At 34.4% G+C, this 23,324-nt stretch overlaps 5 protein-coding genes and 1 long non-coding RNA gene across 7 annotated transcripts; 3 read left to right on the top strand and 3 right to left on the bottom strand.

Moving 5' to 3' along the window:
• Positions 1-29: 29 nt before the first annotated feature.
• LOC106362739 (probable disease resistance protein At5g66890) lies at positions 30-2,050 on the bottom strand. Its single transcript, XM_022692376.2, has 3 exons — positions 1,717-2,050; positions 1,207-1,424; positions 30-1,108 (listed from the first exon to the last, which is right to left on the bottom strand). The coding sequence occupies exons 1-3, from the start codon at positions 1,920-1,922 to the stop codon at positions 270-272; spliced, it is 1,263 nt and encodes a 420-aa protein (XP_022548097.2). The 5' UTR covers positions 1,923-2,050; the 3' UTR covers positions 30-269.
• Positions 2,051-4,238: 2,188 nt separating this feature from the next.
• On the bottom strand, positions 4,239-9,574 carry LOC106366295 (probable disease resistance protein At5g66900). 2 transcript variants are annotated; one of them, XM_048739540.1, is made up of 5 exons: positions 9,226-9,574; positions 6,770-7,298; positions 5,734-6,496; positions 5,448-5,656; positions 4,239-5,195 (listed from the first exon to the last, which is right to left on the bottom strand). In XM_048739540.1, exons 1-5 carry the CDS (start codon positions 9,514-9,516, stop codon positions 4,360-4,362), a joined length of 2,628 nt encoding a protein of 875 aa, XP_048595497.1. In that variant the 5' UTR covers positions 9,517-9,574; the 3' UTR covers positions 4,239-4,359. The 2 variants fall into 2 exon arrangements, with proteins under 2 accessions (XP_048595497.1, XP_013661335.2); XM_013805881.3 differs by lacking the exon at positions 9,226-9,574 and having other exon boundaries at positions 6,770-7,302.
• On the top strand, positions 7,522-9,036 carry LOC111214217. Its single transcript, XR_007316165.1, has 5 exons — positions 7,522-7,763; positions 7,843-7,902; positions 8,302-8,487; positions 8,641-8,748; positions 8,835-9,036. It is a non-coding gene; the product is annotated as an uncharacterized LOC111214217 (long non-coding RNA).
• Positions 9,575-11,820: 2,246 nt separating the features above from the next.
• Positions 11,821-14,666, top strand: LOC106366296 (L-ascorbate oxidase homolog). Its single transcript, XM_013805883.3, has 7 exons — positions 11,821-12,357; positions 12,473-12,582; positions 12,747-13,114; positions 13,195-13,540; positions 13,623-13,988; positions 14,067-14,145; positions 14,231-14,666. The coding sequence occupies exons 1-7, from the start codon at positions 12,205-12,207 to the stop codon at positions 14,432-14,434; spliced, it is 1,626 nt and encodes a 541-aa protein (XP_013661337.2). The 5' UTR covers positions 11,821-12,204; the 3' UTR covers positions 14,435-14,666.
• A 3,229-nt stretch (positions 14,667-17,895) lies between these two features.
• On the top strand, positions 17,896-19,660 carry LOC106366297 (autophagy-related protein 101). Its single transcript, XM_013805885.3, has 7 exons — positions 17,896-18,116; positions 18,211-18,247; positions 18,472-18,557; positions 18,651-18,746; positions 18,856-19,021; positions 19,136-19,292; positions 19,429-19,660. Exons 1-7 carry the CDS (start codon positions 18,084-18,086, stop codon positions 19,505-19,507), a joined length of 654 nt encoding a protein of 217 aa, XP_013661339.2. The 5' UTR covers positions 17,896-18,083; the 3' UTR covers positions 19,508-19,660.
• Positions 19,553-21,529, bottom strand: LOC111200893 (dof zinc finger protein DOF5.8-like). Its single transcript, XM_022692377.2, has one exon. It carries the CDS (start codon positions 20,545-20,547, stop codon positions 19,912-19,914), a length of 636 nt encoding a protein of 211 aa, XP_022548098.1. The 5' UTR covers positions 20,548-21,529; the 3' UTR covers positions 19,553-19,911.
• Between the last annotated feature and the right edge of the window lie 1,795 nt (positions 21,530-23,324).

Here is a 23,324-nt window from a genome sequence, read left to right as displayed (position 1 = left end):
CTAGTTGTACCTTTGGTATTTTTCTTTTGACTGAATTATCTTTGGTATTCTTATTAATTTTAATGGCTAGCTCGTGTTGCAATAATTTCACATAGTGAATTATGAATTACTCTTAACTATTTATAGATATGGACTGATAGAATATGCAAATGTAATGTAAATTATCATATCTGTAGTCATATACTTCCAAATGTAAAATATCTTGTCTGTATTCATATACTTCCTAATGTTACAAACTTGCAAAATATCACACACAAGCAAAACTTACATTAGAACAGTTGAAGCAAGTTGAGGTTATGTTCTGTTTCCTCTTCTATGATTGTCAAATTCTTCATTTTTTGTTTAAATCTTTCCCATAAGAATACAGTCCCTTCGTCACATCTCACCTCTAGATCCTCTAGATTCTTCACTGAATCTGGCAACTCACATCGATAACAATCTCTCATCGAAATCTTCTTCAGTTTCTGCAACTTCCCAATCTCTAAAGGCAACGTTTTTAGTTGGAAACATCCAGAAACATCTAGCAACCGCAGATTGCTAAGTCTCTCGCTTGTTTTAGGAAGCTCGAAGAGATTACTACAAGAAATGACTCTCAGCATTTCAAGGTTCCTTAAGCTGCCTATACCTTCTAAGAGTCTACATAGCTTGTTACAGTTCGTGATGCTAAGTTTCTTAAGTGAAACCACTTGAGATACCCAATGTGGTAATTCAACAAGATTATAACAATAATCTATTTCGATTTCCTGTAAGCTCTGTAGGGTTTCAGTAACATCAACTTCTAAGTCTTCTAACTCGTTGGGAGCATCATTAAAATGACACAACCAAAGAGATAGCTTCGCAAGACATTTGAGCTGAAGTTTGGGAATGTCATGCAAAGTGATTGAAACTTTCTCGAATCTGATCCGTCTCAGGTTTGGTAATAAGCTGAGACAAGACAAATTGGTCAACTTTGTAAGTTCAAAACCATGATTTATTACCATCACAACTTTCAGTTTCTTCATTGTTGCAACGAAGTTTGGTAATGCATAAGTTGATGAAGAGAGATTAAGAACTAAAACTTCAACATTTGGACAATGCATTTCAACCCAACATGATGTAAATGAATCATCTGTAAGAAAACAAGAGAGAAAGAAAGATGAACCACATCAAGTTGCATAATATTATCAAAGAGTGTGTGAAGACAGTGTAAGTAAATAATTGTATTACCAGTAGAGATAGATAGTAGAGAGACGTTCAAAGTAACAGGATGTTCTAGATTTAAACACCAGTTTGGAAATTTGTTATCTTGTATATCCAAGTTTAATCTTTTCCTTTCGAGGATCGATAACGACTCTTTTTCCCATTGATGTATAGCAAATTCTCTTAAGATGTTGTCTTGTTTGACCAAAAACTCATTGAAAAATCCATCTTCATACTTATTTTTCCTAATATTAAAGCATATATAAATTGAGAAAGATAAAACTTAAGGAAAGAGCGATTAAAAAGACTGAATATATTTACATGTAAAGTTTACTATTTTGGTAATGGTTTAGATTTTTCGACTTGGGAGTTGGGATTTAGGATATAAAATTTAGGCTTTAGGATGTCACTTAGGTCATGTATTAGGTCTTTTGGATATATAATCTAGTTTAAATCTAGTAAGATCAAGAGTGATAGATGAATAGAAAATAACATACCAAGAATTGGTAGATGATAGAAAGGATCAAAGGAACATACCCAAGAGGAAGAAGTTTAAGAAGATTGTGGGAGGCAAGCTCTTGAAGGTAATTCATGTAGATGATATTCTCTTTATCGTGTAGTTCAGACCATAAGTCGATTATTGTGGAAGCAATGATCTTCTGATCTTTAAGAAAGGAGCCCATGTCCAAGAAACACTCTCTAAGATTGTGGGGCAAGGCATCGAAACTTTGGATCCAATCCATAATGGTCTGAACGGAGAGGATTTTTCTGAACTTAATATTGAATTCAGAAGACAGTGAACATTTCTCTTTTGATAGTTTCTTTATTTGAATTCTGGAGACTTTATAATCCCGTTAGATGAATTATGAATATTTATAAAGGAAAAGACGCGCGAACCAGCATAGAAGTTACGTAGAACGGCGAAAATGACGACTTGTCAAACACGTGAAAACTAGAAGGGTCAAACACTGTATTTAAATGCTGTTTGACTTTTCTATTTCAGGATTTTCGAAGAAATTACAAGGATTATAGGTTAGAATTATTGGAAGAATGTTGAATATGACTGTTATAGTTTGTAGGAAATGATGGTAAATTGCTCTTTTAACGGATCAACAACGATTAAAACTGTTGAATGACTTTAGAAAGATTGACGTACACGAAATTTATATATAGGTGTTGATGGTATAATCATCTCATGTTTATTATTATATGTATTATTAATTCAAAAATCAATATAAAAAATATTATTTATACTGTCAAAAAACAAAATTAAACATCAAATAATTTATTGGTTATTAAACATCAAAATTAAACATCAAAATAAAACTGCGAGATCCTTCTATAGGGAGTTACTTTTTATTGGTTGTTCTATTCCGGTCTGGTTATCCAGACCATCTCTAACTTGAATAATAGAATGATCTTTCGACGTCAAAAAAAAAAAACATCAAATAATTTATACTTGAAAAATTTTCATCAAAAAATATATTTTTGTTATGGTATAAGTGGAACATTCACATAATATAAATATTTGGAGAATTTTAAATATTTTTATGACGTAAAAATTGGAAAATTCATATAGTATAAATATTTTGGAAAATTTTAAATAACTTTTGTATTTTATTTTTGGTGCCAGAACAAATATTTTGAAATTAAAAAAATATAAACTTTTTCACTCCCAATAAATCTAAGTGTATACAGGGTAATTTAAATCTAGTAATTTTAATATTATCTGATATTTAATATCTAAATAAATTTGGTTTTGACAATGAAATACAAACTAATATTTTATGTACACGTGATATAATCCCACGTGTATATCATACTTATCCAAATACACAAATTTAGATATATATATATATATATATATATATATGTATATATATATTTTTTTTATTATAGGTGATAGATAACATGAGACTTTGAAGATAATGATTCATGATATTTAGTTATCTAACGTGAAAATCTTTGTTAATAATATATATGTTAATAATTATAAATTAAATCATTTATACTAAAGACTTAGCCGCTCAAATTTTTAACGTGAGAACTCCATTGCATAAATTACTTCACAAATAATAGATATATATATACTAGGTGTTTTATCCACACATGCAGACATAATCTTCTTGCGAATTATTTTTAATCAAATCAGTACGATAAATTATTGTTTATATCTTTAAGAAAATTAAATCAAACATCAAATTATTTATATCTGATAAAAAAATTCACTAAAAACACTCAAATATAAAAAAATATTTTAGAAAATATCTTTATTCAAATGTTTTTACTTAATTAATATTTGATTATAAATTTTTGTATATCTTAATTCAAAAAAAATCTAATAAAAATATTCTTTTAAGATAACAACACAATATATAAAAATTATCCTATTTTTTTTAAAAAATGATATTATTAATAGAAAAATTATTTTTAATTATATAGTAAAATTATTTATAAAAATTCATTAAGATATCATCACAATATACAGTGAAATCTCTATAAATTAATAATATTGGGATTACACCAAAACTATAATTTTTTATTAATTTATCGATATACTAACTGAATCAAAAACTCAATTTGAGACTATAAAAAGGTTATACTGTATAAGAATTATCTTATTTTTTTTAAAAAAATATGATATAATAATATAACTTCGTTTTTAATCATATAATCAAAAAATATATAACAATTCATTAAGAGTAAGAACAACTTTAACCGCTATAACTTTTAACGTGAGATATCGTTGCGAAAAATCACTTAACTCGCAAATAATAGTATAGATAACTTTTAAATTGAGAGTTCCGTTGTGAAAAATCATTCGAAAATAATAGTATAGATATATATTTTTTCAAAAAGTTAAAACCTCTAATTTTATTAGATCAGAGACGATAGATAGTTGCTAAATCTCCTCTTTGCACCGAGATACGAAAATCGGGTACCTCTACCTTCAGAGATGAAAACTTTACTAGTAAAAGAATCAGATATGCATGTACCCATAATTTTGTAACATGATAACCGAAACAAATATATAAAAGCTAAAAAAAAAAACAATCAAATATGTACCAGTAATTTTACTAACAAAGACAGAATACACAATGCTTCTAGTTACATATGAATGATGAGAATAACACATTACACGACATAAACAAGCTATGAAAATTTTCTTTCAATCACAACTTAAAACATTTGAAGCAAGTTGAGGTTGTGCTCTGTTTCCTCCTCATGAACTCTCAAATTTCTCATTTTTGGCATCAACCTTTCCCATAAGACCAACCTAGTTTCTTCCTCACATTTCACCTCCAGATCCTCTAGATCCCTCACTGAATCTGGCAACTCGCATCTCCAACACTTCCTCATCGATATCTTCTTCAATTTCTGCAGCTTTCCAATCTTTAAAGGCAACTTTCTCAATCCTAAGCAATGAGATATATCCAGAAACCGCAAGTTACTGAGTCTATCAGTCGTTTCAGGCAGCTCAGAGAGATTAATGCAAGAGCTCACCCTCAACACTTCGAGTTTACTCAAGTTGCCTATAGCTTCAGGAAGTACAGTGAGCTTGTTACAGTTTGTGATGCTAAGTGTCTTCAATGAAACAACTTCAGAAACCCAATAAGGTAACTCATAGAGATCATAACAATAGTCTATGTCAATCTCCTGTAAACTAGGCAGAGCTTTAGAGACATCTATTTCTTCAGAGTCATAGAAAACCTCACCGAAGCTACACATGACCAGAGACAACTTCTTGAGACTGGCGAGTTGCAACCGGGGAATGTCTAGCAAAGTGACTGAAACTTTCTCCAGTCTGATCCGTTTCAGGTTTGGTAATAAGCTGAGGCAGGAGAAGTTTCTCAATCTTGCTGGATAGAAACCATGATTTGTTATTGTCAGAACTTTGAGCTTAGTCATTCCAGCAATGAAGCTTGGTAATGCATAATCCGGTGAAGAGAGATTAAGAACTAAAGCCTCCACTTTGGGGAACTCAATTTCAACCCAATTTGATGAGAACAAATCATCTGTAAAAACAACAAGAAAAAGATGAAAGACCAAACATAGTTAATAGTTATAGTCAGTATTCTAAAAAATCGGTATAGGCGCCCGCCTAGTTGGCAAATAGAGTGTAAACGAAACAATTTTTTCCAATTGACTTTTTAAAAAGCCGGTCTAGATGTTCAAAACATTAACCCTCTATAAGCTTCCTAACCACCACCTAGTGATTTCCTGGAAATTGGTTATAGTAAAATCAGAGATTTGTATAATTACTTTACCTGTAGAGATAGACAACAGAGAGGCATTAACAACAGTGTTCCTTGGTGCATTCAAACACCAGTCTGGAAATGTATCCTCTTTTATCTCCAAATTTAGTCTTTTTCTTTCCAAGATTGCTTCCAATTCGCTTTGACGAATAGCCAACTCCCTGAGGATATCATGTTGAGTGACTAAGAACTCATTGTAGAAACCATCTTCAGTCTCATTTCTGCTCATAAACCAAGAAAAAAAATAAGTTCCTCTAGTGGTTTACATGTCAAGAAGGTGCAAACAGAAACAACATACCCGAGAGGAACAAGTTTAAGTAGATTCTGGGAGGCAAGGTCTTCAAGGTACTTCATGCACAAGATACTACTATTTTTACCATATAATTCCATCCATATGTCAATGATTACAGAAGCACGTATCTTTTGGTCCTCAAGAAATGAGCCCATGTCCAAGAAACACTCCTTGAGATTAGGTTCCAGGGCACTGAAGCTAGGCTGAAGACATTCCAGCACAGTAGGCTGAGAAGGACTATCAAGAATAGTTTCCCCTTGAGACCAGCTTTCCACCTGCCCTTTCCACGTATTTAGAGATCGTCCTTTAAGTGAAACGCCAACTACTTCAATAACAATTGGGAATCCATTACAGCGTTTCAGTATCTTTTGGAGAAGATCTTCGTACTCAGCTTGGGATGTGTTATGAGGCCGCGATGCCCATTGAATCAGAAGGGCTTTTGCATCTTCATTTTCCAAAGGTTTCAAACGATAGTTGTATCCAAAGCTCGGAAAGTCAAACCGAGAAGTCACCAAGATCTTGTAATCTGGCAAGTTAATTCGAAATTTCTGAAGCAAGGACTCGGATCCTCGCCACACATCATCCAACACCAACAATATAGGACCGTCTTCTCTGAGTTCCTCCAGCAGTTTCCTTAAGCCAACGGTTGCTTGAGAGTCGTTCTCAAACGTATGTGGAGCGTAGCCGCTGTGCTGAAGTAGGTTCTGTACTATTATCCTAAAGTTAGGAGTACTTGAGACAACATTAAAGAAGATGTGCTTGAAATGCCCTGCCAAAATGGAAACACTAGATGATTATAAACAAGAACTACAAGTCAAAGCAGTGTTCTAAAAAATCGGTGTAGGCGGCGCGCCTAGTCAGTAAAACGGACCTAAACGAAACATTTTTTTCTATTTTTTCTTAAACGATTAAAATCGTTCAAGGCACTCAAAAAATCGGTTTAGGCACCCGTTTAATCAATAATCCTATATAAAGTGCCGCCTAGCGATTTCTTGAACATTAAGTCTATGTGTAAAGATGGAAACTTTTAAGATCTCTTTACCTATGACATCTGCGTCGTGGCAAAGCTGAGTAGCTAGCGTGGTCTTCCCGCACCCAGGAGGAGCAGAGACCACGAGATTAACCACTACATCGTCAAGGAGTCTCTTCTTAAGCTCCATCAAAGGCCAATCCAATCCAACGACCACCTTATCAAGCTTAGGAACCGAACAAAGATCTCTAAAAACAGGGACAGGAACACTCATCAATCCGTCCATTCTCTTACTTAAACCGTCAACCTTATCCACAAGGTTTCCCGCCACACCCAGCAACGTCAACTGGTTCCTGTACTGAAGAAGCTGTAGATCAATGTCACAGAACTTGGCCAAATCTTCATTGATTTCCACTATTTTTCTGGTGTAGTTAGACTTCTCGTAGAACCGGACGCTTGGAAACTTGAGAACCAGAACACGAGCTTTTTCTATCGTTTCCCTTAGCTGCTTTAGCTCCCCTGCACCAAGGTCTAGCTCGTTTTGCATCGAATCGATCTTTTTGGTCAATGGAAGCAGTCTCTCCATCGTTGAGACGAGATCCTTGGACAAGGGCAGGGATGTTAAAATGGGCTTGTCCTACCCATTTACGTCCAAGCCCGTTTAATTTTCGTGTCCATATAAAGTCCATTTACTTAACAATATTAAACGGGCTTCGTCGGGTTTGTCCACTTGTGTCCATTTAATAAACGGGTTTTGATAAAAATAACTGGACAGCCCATTAAGTTCATTTAATTTTTTTTTCTCTTCAACCTAATCTATCGTCGTCGTTCTTCCTCCTTCTTCACCTCCTTGGCTCTTTGCCTCCTTACGAAAGATCAAACTGCTCCAAATGAGTTTCTGATTCGAATCATGAAGCTTCTAGGGTTTCGATTTGTCTTCTAGAGTCGTTGTTCTTCACCTCCTTGCCTCCTTTCATCTCGTCACGAGATTCCCGAGATTCCCGTGTCTTCTACTTCTTCTTCTTCACTCTCTCCAGCTCGTGTTTCCTCGTATCATACAATCAAGGTTCGTTTCAAACTGATTTCATAAGTGTTCTTTCAATTAATTTGTGGGTTTGTTTAAAAATGGTTTGATTTGTGAACAGGTTTCACGGACATATGCAAAGGAGTCTCAAAAATTGCAACCAAAGCTGAGATTAAAAGTGGTATGTGATTCTTTTTTTTCACTGAGTGATCATTTGACTACAATATGTGTATGGAAACAAGAACATAACCGATAACCAACATGATTAACTATGTTTTGTATGAACATCTTCTTCGCTGTGACCGTGTGAGTTAGCTTCTATGGGTTTTGTCAAGTTTTTCGTTAGCTAAAGAGTCATTGTGTAGACAAATACTATAAAGATGTATTTGGACAGAAGACTCGTATTGTAGACATATACTTTCGTTAATCCAAGACTAGTGAAGTTTTTTTACTTTGTATCCATACGCTATGCTTTATTTGTTCCTGTTTTTGAATGGTTGCCAACTTACCATCTTCTCTCAAATTTTGATAGTCCCTTGCAGCCACTAATAATTAAATATGTTTCTTTCTTTTTTTGCAGAGATGGACTATGATACTGTGCACACAATGGCGCTTCTTGAAGCTCAACGTGAATACATGGACATGAATGATGAAGATGCTGAATTTGATATAGATGAAGAAATGGCAGAAACAGAAACAGAAGCAGAAGCAGAAGTTCAGTGTGAACCACAAGCCACTGCATCAACACAAGCAGCGAAACCTCAACGTAAGCGTCGAAAAACCTCACTTGTTTGGAAAGATTTTGTACTAGTGGGGGTAGAAGAGGATGGAAAAGAAAGGGCTAAGTGCATTCATTGTGAAGACCGTTTTATTTTATGACTATATTTTTCTTATAACTAATTCATATTATACTTTGTAGGTGCCATTGAAGATCTCTTTGATGAAAATGAAGATGTTGGAAAGAAAGCAAGTAATTATGGAGTGGAGTCTTCAGCATCAAAAGATTGATATGTTTGCTGGAACAAAAGTACATAGTTTTCTGGTTCTGTTTTACATCAGTTTATAATTTTTTTGATGAAAATATATAATATGTTATGTTTTGAACATGGACAGATCCTGGTAGACGTTCAAGAAGGAAAAGAGTAACTTATAGACACTTAGTGTGAAGTGTGAACTTTATTTTTCAATTATGTTGTGACTGTGATTTGTAAACTTTGAATTTTTAGTTGAAGCAAAACAATGTAAGGTTCTGGATTCATATTTTATTTGACAGGTATTTAACAGGTTTCATCGAAAAGAAATGCTATGATATAAATAGATCATGTTCATTTTTTTTTAAGTAAACGGGCTTGAAACGAGTTTGAAACGAATTTAGTGTTAAATGGGCTTCACATAAATGGGTTCTAAATGGGTCTGATTTAAACGGGCTTTAAATGGACATCTATTAAACGGGTTTGGACGTATACGGGCTTGGACGTAAATGGGCCGGTAAGCCCGTTTTAACATCCCTAGACAAGGGTTTAAAGGATTTGTACTTCTTTGCTTCCTCGATCACAAGTTTCAGAGCCTCCGAGACCAAAGCTCCTCCAATAGAACCTAACCCCAGATCAACCCAATCGGTCATTCTTGTTTTTCTTCCTTCGGACCAAACACAAAAAAAAAAAAAAAAACTCTTAGCTTTTGTCAGATTATAAGATTTTAGGAGACCTCTCAAGTGTACGATGCTTCGAGAATATCGAAAACGATAGAAGGTAGACAAGGAAGACCGAATAAAAAAAAAAGGTATTAGATTCATTTCAAAGCAATCTTTGCCGTCGTCGTTGACTTTTACTCCATTGTAAAGTGTTATTCTTTCCTGCTTCCCACTTGCCGCGCTATTACCGTTAACCTTCTGCGTTAGACCGTTAATCCACACGCGCCATATGTGATTCGGTAGACGGAGCGTGTTTCCTGGGTCTCTTTCCCCGCGTGCCAAGGTAGGCCCATTTAAAGCAGCCCACTGAGATAAGCTTTAGATTTTTCCTGGGCCCATTAATAAAAAAATGCTCATAATTTGAGATCGCTACGAGACAATGGATGGCTCGTAATTTATTTTTTGGAGCGGTCGAATTAAGATAAGCGACATAGCATGTGACTGTCCATCATCGTGGTAGCTTCCACATGTCATGATAGTGCCAGCCCCATGTTGGCTCTTGTATATATGTCACTTGATTAGTCTAAGTAGTAGGTCGTGATTAAGAAACAAGAAGAAAAATAATCAACATTAGTGGTTGTTATTTTTTTAATTAAACCAATGATGATTAATCAACTACTCCCCACATGCTTCCTATTTTGTCTTAATAATCCTCCCGAGTCCTGACACATCATTATGCTGCTTAAATACGATTCATTTGGTAGACTCATTCCTTACGTAAGTATTGTTCACCGAGTCAACTATCAAATTTTACAGGCTTATAGATTGAGTGTACATAAGTGAACGTAATTGATATCTCTGTTATCTAAATGTACGTACTCTTATAAAACAATGGAGTGCATGCATGTACTCCATGAACCCTTTTGGTATGATCCGTCCATTTTTGCATTAAGTTTTTTTTTGTAACTTTATTGGATAACATATGTGTACTTGACATCATCCATTTAACCTGTGCATTCTGTATTTCTTATATTTTGGTGGGTTTAACATTTTATAATTCTATTAACTATAACGATAAAATGGTAACAATCTGATATATTATATTCGGTCAGTCGGTGTGATCATATTTCACAACTGCGAGTAACTTGACATGTCTTCAAAAATAAAAATAAAAATAAAAAATGTCTTTCAACAGATTTGCATGTGCCATAAAAAGATAAAAAGAACTACGTATGCAGTAAATCAGCAAAAGTGGCACAAATTTCAACAATGCAGATGACCATGAGGTCCATAACGATGATAATAAAATAGTCAGATTCCCTTCGTCATAAGAATAATATTCTACTCTTTTTTAGTGCAAATGTTAAAAAAAGTATTTCTACTGTAGAATAATATTCTACACTATCCTTTTTTTTTTTTTATTAAAGGGATCAAAGCCCAACTGGGCAAAGCCCGAAAACAAACAAAACACAAAGCCCAGACAAACGGACCAATATTAAACAAATTTTTTGGGCCCAAAACCCAAAAAGAAGAACCGTCGAGGAAGCAAAGCAACATCCGTCCACCACGTGTACGATCGACGAACGATTCAGAGAACACGCGTCAAGAGAGAGTCTTCACCTCTTCCGGAAGAGCCACGCCGAAGCTCCGCCATCGGCGGAGACAAATCAGTGAAAGACCAACTGAGCAGTCTTCACAGAAGGCCAAGACGCAACCGGATCATCACTTCAGGAAAGATAACCGCCGTCTACAATCAATCTAATCACTGCGACAGAGGATCAAATCGAGAGTCGGTGGTAGATCGAAGAACAGGAAGTAACAATCAAACGAAACCGGAAGAACTCCGGTGAAGAGCCGGCGAAGACGATGAAATAGAATCATCTCTTCCCGGAAACAGAGCCGGCGAAGTTGATGCTGAGCGAGTCACCGCTACCCGGAAACAGAGCCGGCGAAGACGATGTGATAGAATCATCTCTTTCCGGAGACAAAAACCGGCGAAGCTGGTGCTGAACGAGCCACCGCTATCCGGAAACAGAGCCGACCGACCACCGAAGGAGAAGGTGCGTCGCCGGAAACGAAAAAACCAGATAGAAATCTCTAAGAACTCTATTCCTTGTGAAAGATCTAATTAGAGAACAAGGACGATAGAGAGAAACCTTTCTGAAAGAGAGAGGAGAGAGACTTCACCGTCTCACTCTATTCTACACTATCCTATTGTAGTAGAAATTACAAAGTTCTTTTATATTTGGTGCCAAGAAATGAAAAGCTTCATTGGGGACGTGAACATGAAGGAAACTGCAGAAGGGCGAATCTAATCAGCCACAACAAATTAGGACACAATAATATTTTCTTAAAGCATCTATTGTTTTTTTCCTCAGTTTCTTTCCCTTTTCGTTTTATATTTTAAATTTTATTTCATTTTCCTTTTCTTATGGTATCGTATGGGAGTAGTCGAATAATGAAAGCTAAGCTTTGGCTGGAAGCAATAATCATATATCCAAAACGCGTGAGAAACCATTCAATTCCCTTGTCACCATATTGAAGATTCCACTATCCTTTTCTTCACATCAACTATTTAATTATGGTTTTAATAATTTCTGTGACAAAACGCAGAAAAATAAAATAATGGCGAAAAACTCACTCGAGATCTTCACTGCCATTGATTGGAACCACCTTCATTACTTTTCCTCCTCTCATTTACTTATGTCACCGACTCACCACCTCTCGCTATCTATTTGCATATTTTATAGACCAAAGTCCCTTCATTTCGCAAACCCATTTTAGGAAAAGAGTTCTTTTTTCTTGCAGCAAGTCTCTCGTCTGTACCATTCTTTTAGCAAGCCATTGAAAATGGCATTCAGAACAAGATTATCTTTGCTTCATCTTCTTGTAGCTTTGGCTCTTTTAAGCAGCCTGGTGATAGTGAAAGGAGAAAGCCCTTACAAGTTCTACACCTGGACTGTGACCTACGGCATTATCTATCCTCTTGGTGTTCCCCAACAGGTACAAAGTACACAACAACAGTTTCTACTTATAGACGGTTTGATATCCCTTTTTTGCTTGTTTGATGCTAATACCCTTTCTAAAACTCTTTATTGATGTTCTGATTTTTTCTTAGGTTATTCTGATCAATGGTCAGTTCCCTGGTCCAAAGCTTGATGTTGTGACTAATGACAACATCATCCTCAACCTCATCAACAAACTTGACCAACCCTTTCTCTTGACCTGGTAACTTTATACTGTTTTATTAAACCCCTAAAGATTTAAAGAATAAACCTTCCTCTGTTATTGTGTATATAGTTGATTGATATATCTTGTATTACTACTAGTTACAGATTGTGTCATACTCCAAATGTTTTATCTGGTAATTTGCAATGTTTGTGGTTTATTAGGAATGGAATAAAGCAGAGGAAGAACTCATGGCAAGATGGAGTGTTGGGAACAAACTGTCCAATTCCACCAAACTCAAACTTCACTTACAAGTTCCAAACCAAAGATCAGATCGGAACATACAACTACTTTCCCTCCACCGCTTTTCACAAAGCCGCCGGTGGATTCGGAGCTATCAATGTCTATGCAAGACCTAGGATCCCTATCCCTTACCCTCTCCCAGTCGAAGACTTCACTCTACTCATCGGTGATTGGTTTAAAACCAACCACAAAACACTCCAACAGCGTCTGGACTCTGGCGGGGTTCTTCCATTTCCAGACGGTATGCTTATAAACGGACAAACACAAACTACATTCACAGGCGACCAGGGTGAGTTTATAAAACCTCTCGGCTGTCCAAAAAAAAAAGTGTTTCTTGTGGCTTACGTCATGTGTCTTAAAATGTTTCAGGGAAGACTTACATGTTCAGAATCTCAAATGTTGGGTTGTCAAGCACTTTCAACTTCAGAATCCAAGGACATACGATGAAAGTAGTTGAAGTTGAAGGCTCTCACGTCATGCAAACGGACTACGACTCTCTTGATGTTCACGTTGGCCAGTCTTTGTCACTCCTTGTGACGTTAAACCAATCTCCTAAAGATTATTACATCGTTGCAAGCACCCGGTTCGTTAGATCCAACCTTTCTGTCACTGCTCTGTTGCGTTATTCCAACTCAGGTGTCCCAGCTTCTGGTGAGATGCCCCCTCTTCCCCCTGGAGAGCTTGTTTGGTCCATGAGACAAGCAAGGACATTCAGGTAAAAGAAAAAACAGTTACTTATATAATAACGTGAGTCCCAAGGATTAGGTCATTTTTAATGGTGTTTTTTTTCTTTTTAGGTGGAACTTAACAGCAAATGCAGCAAGACCAAACCCTCAAGGATCATTCCATTACGGAAAGATCAATACGACCAAATCATTTGTTTTCTCAAACTCAGCTCCTTTGATCAACGGGAAGCAACGCTATGCAGTGAACGGTGTCTCTTATGTGAACTCAGATACTCCTCTAAAACTTGCTGATCACTTCAACATCCCTGGAGTGTTCAGCACGAGTGCCATTCAGAGCGTCCCTTCTAACTCTCCTGCGACTGTTGCAACATCAGTTGTTAGAGCATCTCTCCATGATTTTCTTGAAATTGTGTTCCAGAACAATGAGAAAGCAGTGCAGTCTTGGCACCTTGACGGTTATGACTTTTGGGTCGTTGGGTGAGTCTTGCTTCTTCCTCTTAGCCTTAACTCTGAAGTCAGATTTTTAGCTAACCGTTTCTTTGTTATGACAACTAGATTTGGTTCTGGACAATGGACACCAGCAAAGAGACCACTTTACAATCTTGTTGATGCTCTTACTAGACACACAACTCAGGTAAGAATTTGGAAAATAGAATTGAAAGTCTTGTTGAAACTAGTTTGGTTTGTTTAATGTTATCTTGGGCATGCATTGCATGCAGGTGTACCCAAACTCTTGGACAGCAATTTTGGTGTCTTTGGACAATCAAGGAATGTGGAATATGAGGTCGGCGGTATGGGAAAGACAATATTTAGGACAGCAGTTTTATCTAAAAGTGTGGGATCCGGTGCAGAGTCTGGCCAATGAATACAATCCTCCTGATAATCTTCTTCTCTGTGGCAAAGCTATTGGAAGACACCTCTAGAGAGATCCTCTTTATTTATGTTCATTTCTTTCAGTTTTTTTTTTTTTAAATCGTTTTGGTTGAGGTTTATGGTTTTGTTCTTTCTGGCCATGAGATATTTACATATGTAGTGATAAACACAGGGAAGGAGAAAAGTTTTTGTCTTTGGTAGGAAGGAGAGAGGTTACTGAGTTCAAAAATAATATTTTGTACAAGTAGTTGTTCTTTCTAATCCTAAGAGCATTTTCATATACCACAATGAATCTCTCATCCTTAGAAAATAAAATTAGTATAAATGGAGGAGAAAAAGAGATGAATCTTTTACATGAGACTTAAAAAAAAACATGTATACTTGGTAATATCACTAGTTTATAGGGTCCTAGTTTATATTATTATAATTTCAAATATCTATACTATACTAAAAGGGGGATATAAGCCATGGAGAGAGTGTCCACATAGGATAGAAAAATCAACCAATCAAAGAATCCGAAATTGCCATGTCATCTCATTTATTTTTCGTAAAAAATAAAAAAACAATGCGAAGGTGAGAATCGAACCCGGGTTAGTATGATATATATATAGGACAGTTACCACTAAGCCATTGAAACTTTCTTGGACACATATACAAGAACCACTAAGTATATAATCACAAATTCTTATGTACATTTACAATAATATGAATTCAACTTTCAAGACTCCGATACTTTGTTTTGTAAAAAAAATAAGTAAGTGACTAAGCTAATATATTCTTAGAAATTGTGAGAACGTTGACAAATATGAAAAACATAGATTTTTGTTTTCGTGACAAAGTTAAGAATTTTGTAAAAGTAAGTTTAACATATAAATTTTTGTGACAAATATGAAAAAACATAGATTTTTGTAAAATTTTGACAAAACAACTCATAACATACTTCTCTAATGTCTTAATAAAATATTATTTAAGAGTGCAATAATTAAATATATTAATTCAATAAATTTTGTAATTTATAGACAAAACAATAACACAACAAATTTTGAAACATTTGTTTAACCTATCAATTTTTTTTCATGAGAATCCAACTAAACAAGATAAAAATAATAATTAGATTTAACAAATATTTAGTTACCATTTTATTCAATTTCGATTAATTTCAAATTATCATAATGTATCTTTTTGAAGTTACACATATGAAAAAGCATAGATTTTTGTACAATTTCACAAAACAACTCAAAACATATTTTTATAATGTCTTAATAAAATATTATTTAAGGATGCAATAATTAAATATATTAATTCAATAAATTTTATAATTTATAGACAAAACAATACCACAACAAATTTTGAAACATTTGTTTAACCAATCGATTTTTTTTTCATGAGAATCCAACTAAACAATTAGATTTACAAATATTTAATTACCATTTTATTCAATTTTGATTCATTTTAAATTGTAATAATGTATATTTTTGAAGTTACAAAAAAATAATGTTCTTTCTTTATTACACTAGCATTATATATAGATTCTATATACACAAAATAAATATAATATAACAACATAAACTTGCTTTTCCCGATTCATATGAAAACTTTTTAAGTTATCCACCAAAGCAAATTAATTAAATCAATGAAATTGTTAAAATACAGCAAATTAATATATAATTTTATTTTAAATTAAATTATTTAAAAAGTGTATTTTCGTTAAAACAAAATAATAAATTAGTAAAACTGATTTGATGGTAATTTTTATGATATATATATATATATATATATATATCAATTCTGTGAAAGAAATAGAAGCTTAATATGAAAAAAAATATTAAATACAAAAACCTCTAAAAATTAACAAAAAAAACTAATAAATTAAACTATGATATCACTTAAAAGCTTCTTTGACCATATTAATAAAATATTTAAGCGATAATTAGACAAATTTGATTTTTTTTCCAGCAACAAGTTTATTATTAATTAGCATCAGTTATTTCAAGATGTTTAAGAAATGGTGGACAAAAAAATAAGATGGACATTAATGATATATGAACTATGAATAGTACTTTGTGAAGCAGACTTAGATAACATATCTGCACATCCATTTTCAGTCCTTTTTATGCCTAAATTCAATTTCTTCAGAGTAGTTATTCCACAAATAGATCGTATGAGATATTGTTTTGATATGTAGATTTGTTTTTTCAATGTTAAGAAGATTGATAACTGTAAAAATATCTCCTTCGTATATGATATGTCTATAACCGAGTCTCCAACATGAGACAAGTTTGTTTAAAAAGTAAATAATTTTATTTTTCTTATATTATATAATCAATATATATTATTTACTGATAATAAATATATAGTTATTCATCTATCACAAATATCTATGCAAATATGTGAATCAAGTACAACAATCAAACAACATAATGATTTCCACAAAGAAAATTTAAAAAATATATTTATGTTATGTAGTCATATTTTATATTTTTTAAATAATGTAATACAATATTATACATTATTTTTTTAGAATTGAGAAATACATATATCACTTAGACAAATTAAGCGATAATTAAACAAATTTTATTTTTATTTTGTGAGCAAAAAGTTTATTATTAATTAGCATTACTTATTTCAAGATGTTTAAGAAATGATGGACAAAAAAATAGGATGGACATAAATGATATATGAACTATAAATAGTTTTTTGTAAAGCTGACTTAGATAACCCATATGCATATCCATTTCCAGTCCTTTTTTTATGCATAAATTCAATTTCTTCAAAGCAGTTATTCCACAAAGAGATCGTATGAGATATTGTTTTAATATTCAGATTTGTTTATTGATTGTTAAGAACATTGATAAGTGTAAAAATGTTTCATTCGAATATGATATGTCTATAACCGAGTCCCCAACATGAGACAAGTTTATTAAAAAGTAAATAATTTCATTTTTCTTATATTATATAATAAATATATATTATTTACTGATAATAAAAATATAGTTATTCATCTATCACAAATATCTATGCAAATATGTGAATTAAGTACAACAATCAAACAACATAATGATTTCCACAAAGAAAATATAAAAAATATATTTATGTTATGTAGTCTTATTTTCTATTCTTTAAATAATATAATACAATATTATACATTATTTTTTAGAATTGAGAAATACATATAATATCTTATCCGCGCGTAGCGCGGTTAAAAAATCTAGTTATTTTAAAAAAACTAAACTAATATATTAAATTTACTATTATTAGTTAAAACGCATAAGAATTTCTTTTATCGTTAATAATGATGCTCTAATGTTTTTATTTTACTATGATTGGAGAGGTTATTCCACTCTAACTTTTGATAAGAAATCTAAAAAAAATTATTTATATTCATTTTGTTTAAAAATCCAAAATATTATGATATAGCAACAAAAAAAAATAGTGTAGTGTTGGTTAAATAAAATCTAATAGACCTTGGTCAGGTTTCATGTTTGTATGAGATTCCAGAATTATAAAATTACAAACATAGTGGCAGATAGTGGGCCTAAGAAAGCCCAATACGAGAGAGATCGATACCCAAAATGGTAACACAGACTGTCGCACACGAAGCTTAGAAACGAAATCGATCAGAAATCACTAGTTCGTCGTCGTCGTCTTCTTCTTCACGAGGAACCCTAGTCGAGAGATTTTGTTAACTTGGGGGTGAATATGAATTGCGAAGCTTGTAATCTGAAGGAACTGGTAAATAATCTACTTTCTTTTTTAGATCAGTTCATCGTCTTGTTCGTGTTTCTATTGTATATGTGTTTAATACTAACAATTTTCTCATCCGCAGGAAGTGGAATCCTTCGAGATACGCGAGGTTCTACGCTGTAAGTTGATCATAGATAGCTTTTTACAGCCTTCTCTTGTGTGTGTTGTTGGTATATAGGAGGAAGTAGGTTTTGATTCATGTGCCTCCATGTGCTCAATTTCAATTGGCTGCTCACATAATGATTAGAGATTGTGGAGTTTGGGGGAGATCATTTCTATTATATTGGATATTAGATAGCTTTGTCATTTTCTATGGTGCTCCTGAAACTTGTATTGATGGCAGGCATTCTACATACTATAGTCTTTCACCGAGCACTTGGTCTTATCCGCCCTAAAGATATCGACTTGGAGCTTTTTGACATCACTTACGTAAGTGTTGATTCTCTTTCTATATGCTTCTTGTTATGCTACAGAAGAGATGTTCTATGCTTTGGTTTTGATATTGTTGTGTGTGTCACACAGGTACAATGTGGTGAAATAGAAGTGGAAAAGAAAATTGATGACAAGATTGAGCAGATCATAACTTGGATTGCCAAGCACCCCAACAAGAAAATTCAGGTATTTATCTTTCGTTTTCCATATAATTCTTTATGTGTATTTTGTCTAATCTTTTGTATTCTATGTGGCTGGCTGTTAATGCTCTTTTTTTTCTTTTGTTATTGCCAAGATATGTCTAACGTTTTATGAAGTCAAAACCAAACAGCCCTCTTGGTTCACTAATAAAATTGAACGGTTATACTGGGAACAATGGAATATCAATCTGAATGTGATTCACCCCACTAAACCCCCAGTTGGAAAGTCTCACCACTCTAAACTAGTGGTGGACCCTGGAGGTAAAGTTTTTTTTTTTTAATGAATTTCCTCCTTTCATCTCTCCTGAATGTACACTCTTGTTTTCTTACAAGAGTGGGAAGTGATTGTCATGTTTCTAATACAATTGACTGTAGAGGAGCCTGAGGAGTTAAGTTCCCGTAGGACATTGCTTGAGCAATCTCTTCAAGAAGTCTTGTTCCAGATCATTAAATTCGTTAATGAGAAAAAGGATCACGTTCCTCCTATCAACGATGGTGTTATCTACTGCCCCTTTGAAATCACTTTCCCTAGGTACACCCACACTGCTTGCTTATTCACATAGTAAACTGTTCTCTAGGGATTTTGCACTAAATCTAAATGAGTCAAATTTTTTGTTTGAACTTTGTTATCTCAAGTGTTGATTGAGTCTTAACTATCTGTGTTTCAGCTCATCGGACTCAGCCTTTGGGATTGATATGTTCAAGAGGATGCTCCACAGTGGTGGTCATCCATCTATGCTCACTTGATTTCACATTAATCCACCCAAAACTTAATTAGTATACACTTGATGCTACTGGTTGCAGCCTAACTCCAGTCAACACTATGTTTTCTCCTACATGCATTTCGTGTGTAAATATGTAAACACTTTGCCTCTCCCTAATGTTTCCAAAGTTGATTTACTTTTACGGAGAAAAAAATAGAGAGATGCGAATCTGCTTGAGCAATGCCTCCGAGAAAACCCTCATTAACATCATAGATGATTTAATTTGAAAACCAAAAAAAAAAAGTGGATACTTCTAATCCAATATTACCAAATTTGGGATGAACACTAGAGCAAAAAAAACCAAATAAACGTCATAACCAAAAATAACCATAAACGTCTGAAAGTTAAGAGTAGGAACTAAAAGCTAAGAAGAAGCTGATGTGAGTCTCATGCTAAGTAGTCTCCAGCCACGAACCCGACTCTGTTCTCAGTACCTTCCAACTGCCAAGTCGCGTGTATTGGAACCACATGGCTTGTAGCAGCATCAGTGGCTCCAGTGGAAAACGGCCAGGCCGTTATCCCTTGCCCAAACCTGACCTCATCTAAATACAACCCATGACCAAGCCCAAGTCCAAACCCTTCCGGCCCATTAAAACCACCACCAGGCCCATCTCTGCTCGCGGCGGCGTTGTTGCCGAGTAAAGTGGTGAAACCACCGTAGAGCGACGACGTGTTTCCCTTCCCGCCACCGTAGGAAGACGGAGGGAAAAGAACAGGCGTCGCTTGTAACGGGAAATTTCGGCTTCCGGGGGCGACGGAGGAGAAAGCTCGAGAGCGTTTAGAGGTTTTGCGGGAAACGCCACCGACGGGAATGTCGCGGAGAGTACCACCATGAGTCCAGTAACGGCGACAAGACTTGCAGAAATGGCGAGGCTGCGAGAAGTTGTAGTTGTTGTAGTAGCAGAACTTTGTGTTGGTTGATTCACAGCGAGGACAAGGGAGCTGCTCTTGCTGCTCCGCCGCAGCTCCTCCGTGAGGAAGTTTAATAGTTACTCGACGTGAGTCGTTGAGATCAGAAGTCATGTTTGAAAGAAAAGAAGATTTTTTAAAGCTTTGAGTGTGTTAAAATGTTGGAACTTTCTGAGAGAGTGATGCTCTTTTTATGGAGAAGGGAGAGAGAGAGAGAGAGAGAGAGAGAGAGAGAGAGAGAGAGGGAGCAAAGAGGTGGGGAAGGAGAAGAGAGTGTGAAGCTTTTTGACAGAGTTGTGTTGGGTTTATTGTGAACATGGACAGAGAAAGAGATGCTCTGTTTCTTTCTCCTTAAGACTTTCTCTCTCTCTCTTTACTTCATGCTACGTAGGTGGCTCTTCTTTCAACATTTTATGTTTTTGAAATTTATCATATGAATCAAAAGTACCACAAATCTCAAATCTATATCCATAATTCTGTCACATTGTTGGCATGTCTGAATAATTTTAAAGTTTAGGCTCAAGTGCTGATTGTAAATCAGAGCGGTATCAGAAACGCATTGTGGAAATTGCATGAATCAGTTGCTGACTCCATTTTTCTAACTAAATGTTAAAATTTTAATGCTTTATTAACAAAGGAGTTAGTATTGCAATAGTTTTCAAAAAAATAAATGGATTTAAAAGTAAATTAAAAGGGGAAAAACAAGATTACATATTTGACTGAAATTATATAAAAAATTAGTAAAAACGTGTGCATGGGAAGAGCAAGCTGAAGAGAGTAGGCACTAGGCAACAACAGGCAAAAATGTAGGAGACGGAGCTTAGCTATCAATGTAATGCAGTTCCCAATAAGTTCAACCGTTGTATTGTTAGGCGCTTATAGCCAGTTTACTCATTTGAGATTAGTATTATTGTAAAAATTAGCATATGGACCTAAGACATTTGATGGCGTGATTAGATGTGCTACAAATTACCACAGCACCTGTACGAAAATCATGCGTTTAGTCTCAAGTCAAATTAGCAGTTTACGATAATGTATTATTTAACCTAAATCAACTTGATCATTCAGCTTTACGTATAATGATCTTATGCGGTTTAAGGCCATGTGAAAAGATACCACGAAGACATAATAATCGTATGAATTCTGTCTGACTAAACATGCTCTTCCGGAATAATACATATGGTGAGAGAGAGTATGATGACAGATGTGGGCTTGTCCCAAACGAAAGAAGAGAGTTATAATTGTAAACTAGGGGCTAAAATGGTCAAAAGAAACAGAAGAGATTCGTTTTGTGAAGAGACAGAATCAAGCTAAGCTTGTCGGATAAAGAATGGATATGGAGAGTAGGAATTAAGAAGCATGCAAAATCATATCTTCACACCATAAACAACGAACGTTTTAGAAAGAGACATGTGAGAAGTGTGTGTGTGTGTGAAGACGTGTCTGTCTACTTGTTCAGAGCCGTCCTTAGTCTGTGTACCGACCAGTCTAATCTGTTGCGGAGCTCTGACACAACTCTCTTTATCCCATTCTTTTTGTCATTTACCTCTCGCAGTCTGAGTCCTCTCTATCTCCTCTCTAATGGGCCTTTTAAGATGTATGCCATTTAGCTCTGGCCTTAATATAACAGTTGGAATCTATGCGACCGTTTCTTGCCTTCTTGCACAAAAGGACATTTAAAATCTAATGTGCACAGGCGGAACTGATAGAGGCCCATTAGTTGTTATTACACCGTAACAAGAAAATAATGCATTGTTGGGGCTAATTATCCTCTCTTTTTCTGCTATTTAATCTCTAGTTAATACTTTTGACTCACAAAAAATCTTAATATTTTTTTATACATGCTCCAACTTTATGTTTTTTTTAAAATAATATCAATAGGTGTGATGTAATTGTATTCAAATGATATGCAGTCTGACATGGTAGTATAAAGAAAACATTGCAATAATCGTACTTTATTTACAATGGGCCTAAATGTAACGCTTTTATGTTGTGTTTGTGCATGTTTCACCAAACATCCCATTATGAGTTGGAAGATATTCAAAGCTAACTTTACTTGTGCATGTCATCTAAGCCACGATCTGTGTCCCATTTCGAAAGTGAAAACTTGGTCATGATCATAATAGTAAAACTAGTAAAAGGTACCAATTAAGACATTAAAGATCAAAGTAAATGGATTGAAACAATAATTACAAAAACGCATTAAGAAAATAAATATAGTACAAATGCTATAGTCAAGGGTATTAAAAATCACTCTGTTGTTGAGCCCACACACTACCTACTAACATTTAGTTGGGTTTAAATTTAAAATCAATATATTATTGGCTACTTTATGAGAAAATGTTGTGTTATAAATAAAACCAATAAATGTGTGGGTTGGATCATAAATTAGGTAATTTATGACCTACCTCTTCAAAACCGTTTCAGACAGATACTGAAGAAGAAAATTGGTAAGGGGGTAGACGAATTACGTAAGTAGAGTTCTTCTTTCAGAGAAAGAATACCAAACAATAACCAGGAAATAATATCTGAAGGTGCTAATAGCCTAAATACCAACCAGTTCGTTATTTTGTATGAATAGTCAAAATAAATAGCAAAGATAAAAAGGAGTATATAAATTAGTAGCTGTATAGTTTTACCACCAAAAATTGTCAAAAACGATTTTTGAAAAACTTATCTGGTTGTGGTGTTAAAGAAGATAGATAAAGAGACTTAACATCATTAGAAAAAGAAAATTGAGTACTTATAGCTTTTGTAGAGTCTTCTCTGGCTTTAAAAAAAAAACTTGAGAGCAAAATACAGTCAAGCAAAAAGAGAAAGAAGAAAAAGCTTTCATGGGTCCCAGAATAACAAAAAGATAACAAAATCGAATACTAAAAAATTCAAATAAA

Source organism: Brassica napus, chromosome A9 (genome assembly GCF_020379485.1).
Source record: "Brassica napus cultivar Da-Ae chromosome A9, Da-Ae, whole genome shotgun sequence".
Classification (NCBI taxonomy): Eukaryota; Viridiplantae; Streptophyta; class Magnoliopsida; order Brassicales; family Brassicaceae; genus Brassica; species Brassica napus.
The sequence above is the reverse complement of the archived record's forward strand: the minus strand, read 5'-3'. Positions and strand labels throughout refer to the sequence as shown.

Bases quoted from the DNA above. Each gene is read 5' to 3' on its own strand.
- LOC106366297 (XM_013805885.3), top strand. From the start codon at position 18,084: ATGAATTGCGAAGCTTGTAATCTGAAGGAACTG. The intron at 18,747-18,855 runs GTATTTATCTTT...GTTATTGCCAAG, and splicing joins ACCCCAACAAGAAAATTCAG to ATATGTCTAACGTTTTATGA. The intron at 19,293-19,428 runs GTACACCCACAC...TCTGTGTTTCAG, and splicing joins TTTGAAATCACTTTCCCTAG to CTCATCGGACTCAGCCTTTG.
- LOC106366295 (XM_048739540.1), bottom strand. From the start codon at position 9,516: ATGAATCTAATACCTTTTTTTTTTATTCGGTCTTCCTTGTCTACCTTC. The intron at 7,299-9,225 runs GTTAAAACGGGC...CCCTTGTCCAAG, and splicing joins TTAAACCCTTGTCTAGGGAT to GATCTCGTCTCAACGATGGA. The intron at 5,196-5,447 runs GTAAAGTAATTA...TTGTTTTTACAG, and splicing joins TCTGTTGTCTATCTCTACAG to ATGATTTGTTCTCATCAAAT.
- LOC111200893 (XM_022692377.2), bottom strand. From the start codon at position 20,547: ATGACTTCTGATCTCAACGACTCACGTCGAGTAACTATTAAACTTCCT.
- LOC106362739 (XM_022692376.2), bottom strand. From the start codon at position 1,922: ATGGATTGGATCCAAAGTTTCGATGCCTTGCCCCACAATCTTAGAGAG. The intron at 1,425-1,716 runs GTATGTTCCTTT...CTTTAATATTAG, and splicing joins CTTAAACTTCTTCCTCTTGG to GAAAAATAAGTATGAAGATG. The intron at 1,109-1,206 runs GTAATACAATTA...GTTTTCTTACAG, and splicing joins TCTACTATCTATCTCTACTG to ATGATTCATTTACATCATGT.
- LOC106366296 (XM_013805883.3), top strand. From the start codon at position 12,205: ATGGCATTCAGAACAAGATTATCTTTGCTTCATCTTCTTGTAGCTTTG. The intron at 13,541-13,622 runs GTAAAAGAAAAA...TTTTCTTTTTAG, and splicing joins AGACAAGCAAGGACATTCAG to GTGGAACTTAACAGCAAATG. The intron at 13,989-14,066 runs GTGAGTCTTGCT...TATGACAACTAG, and splicing joins TATGACTTTTGGGTCGTTGG to ATTTGGTTCTGGACAATGGA.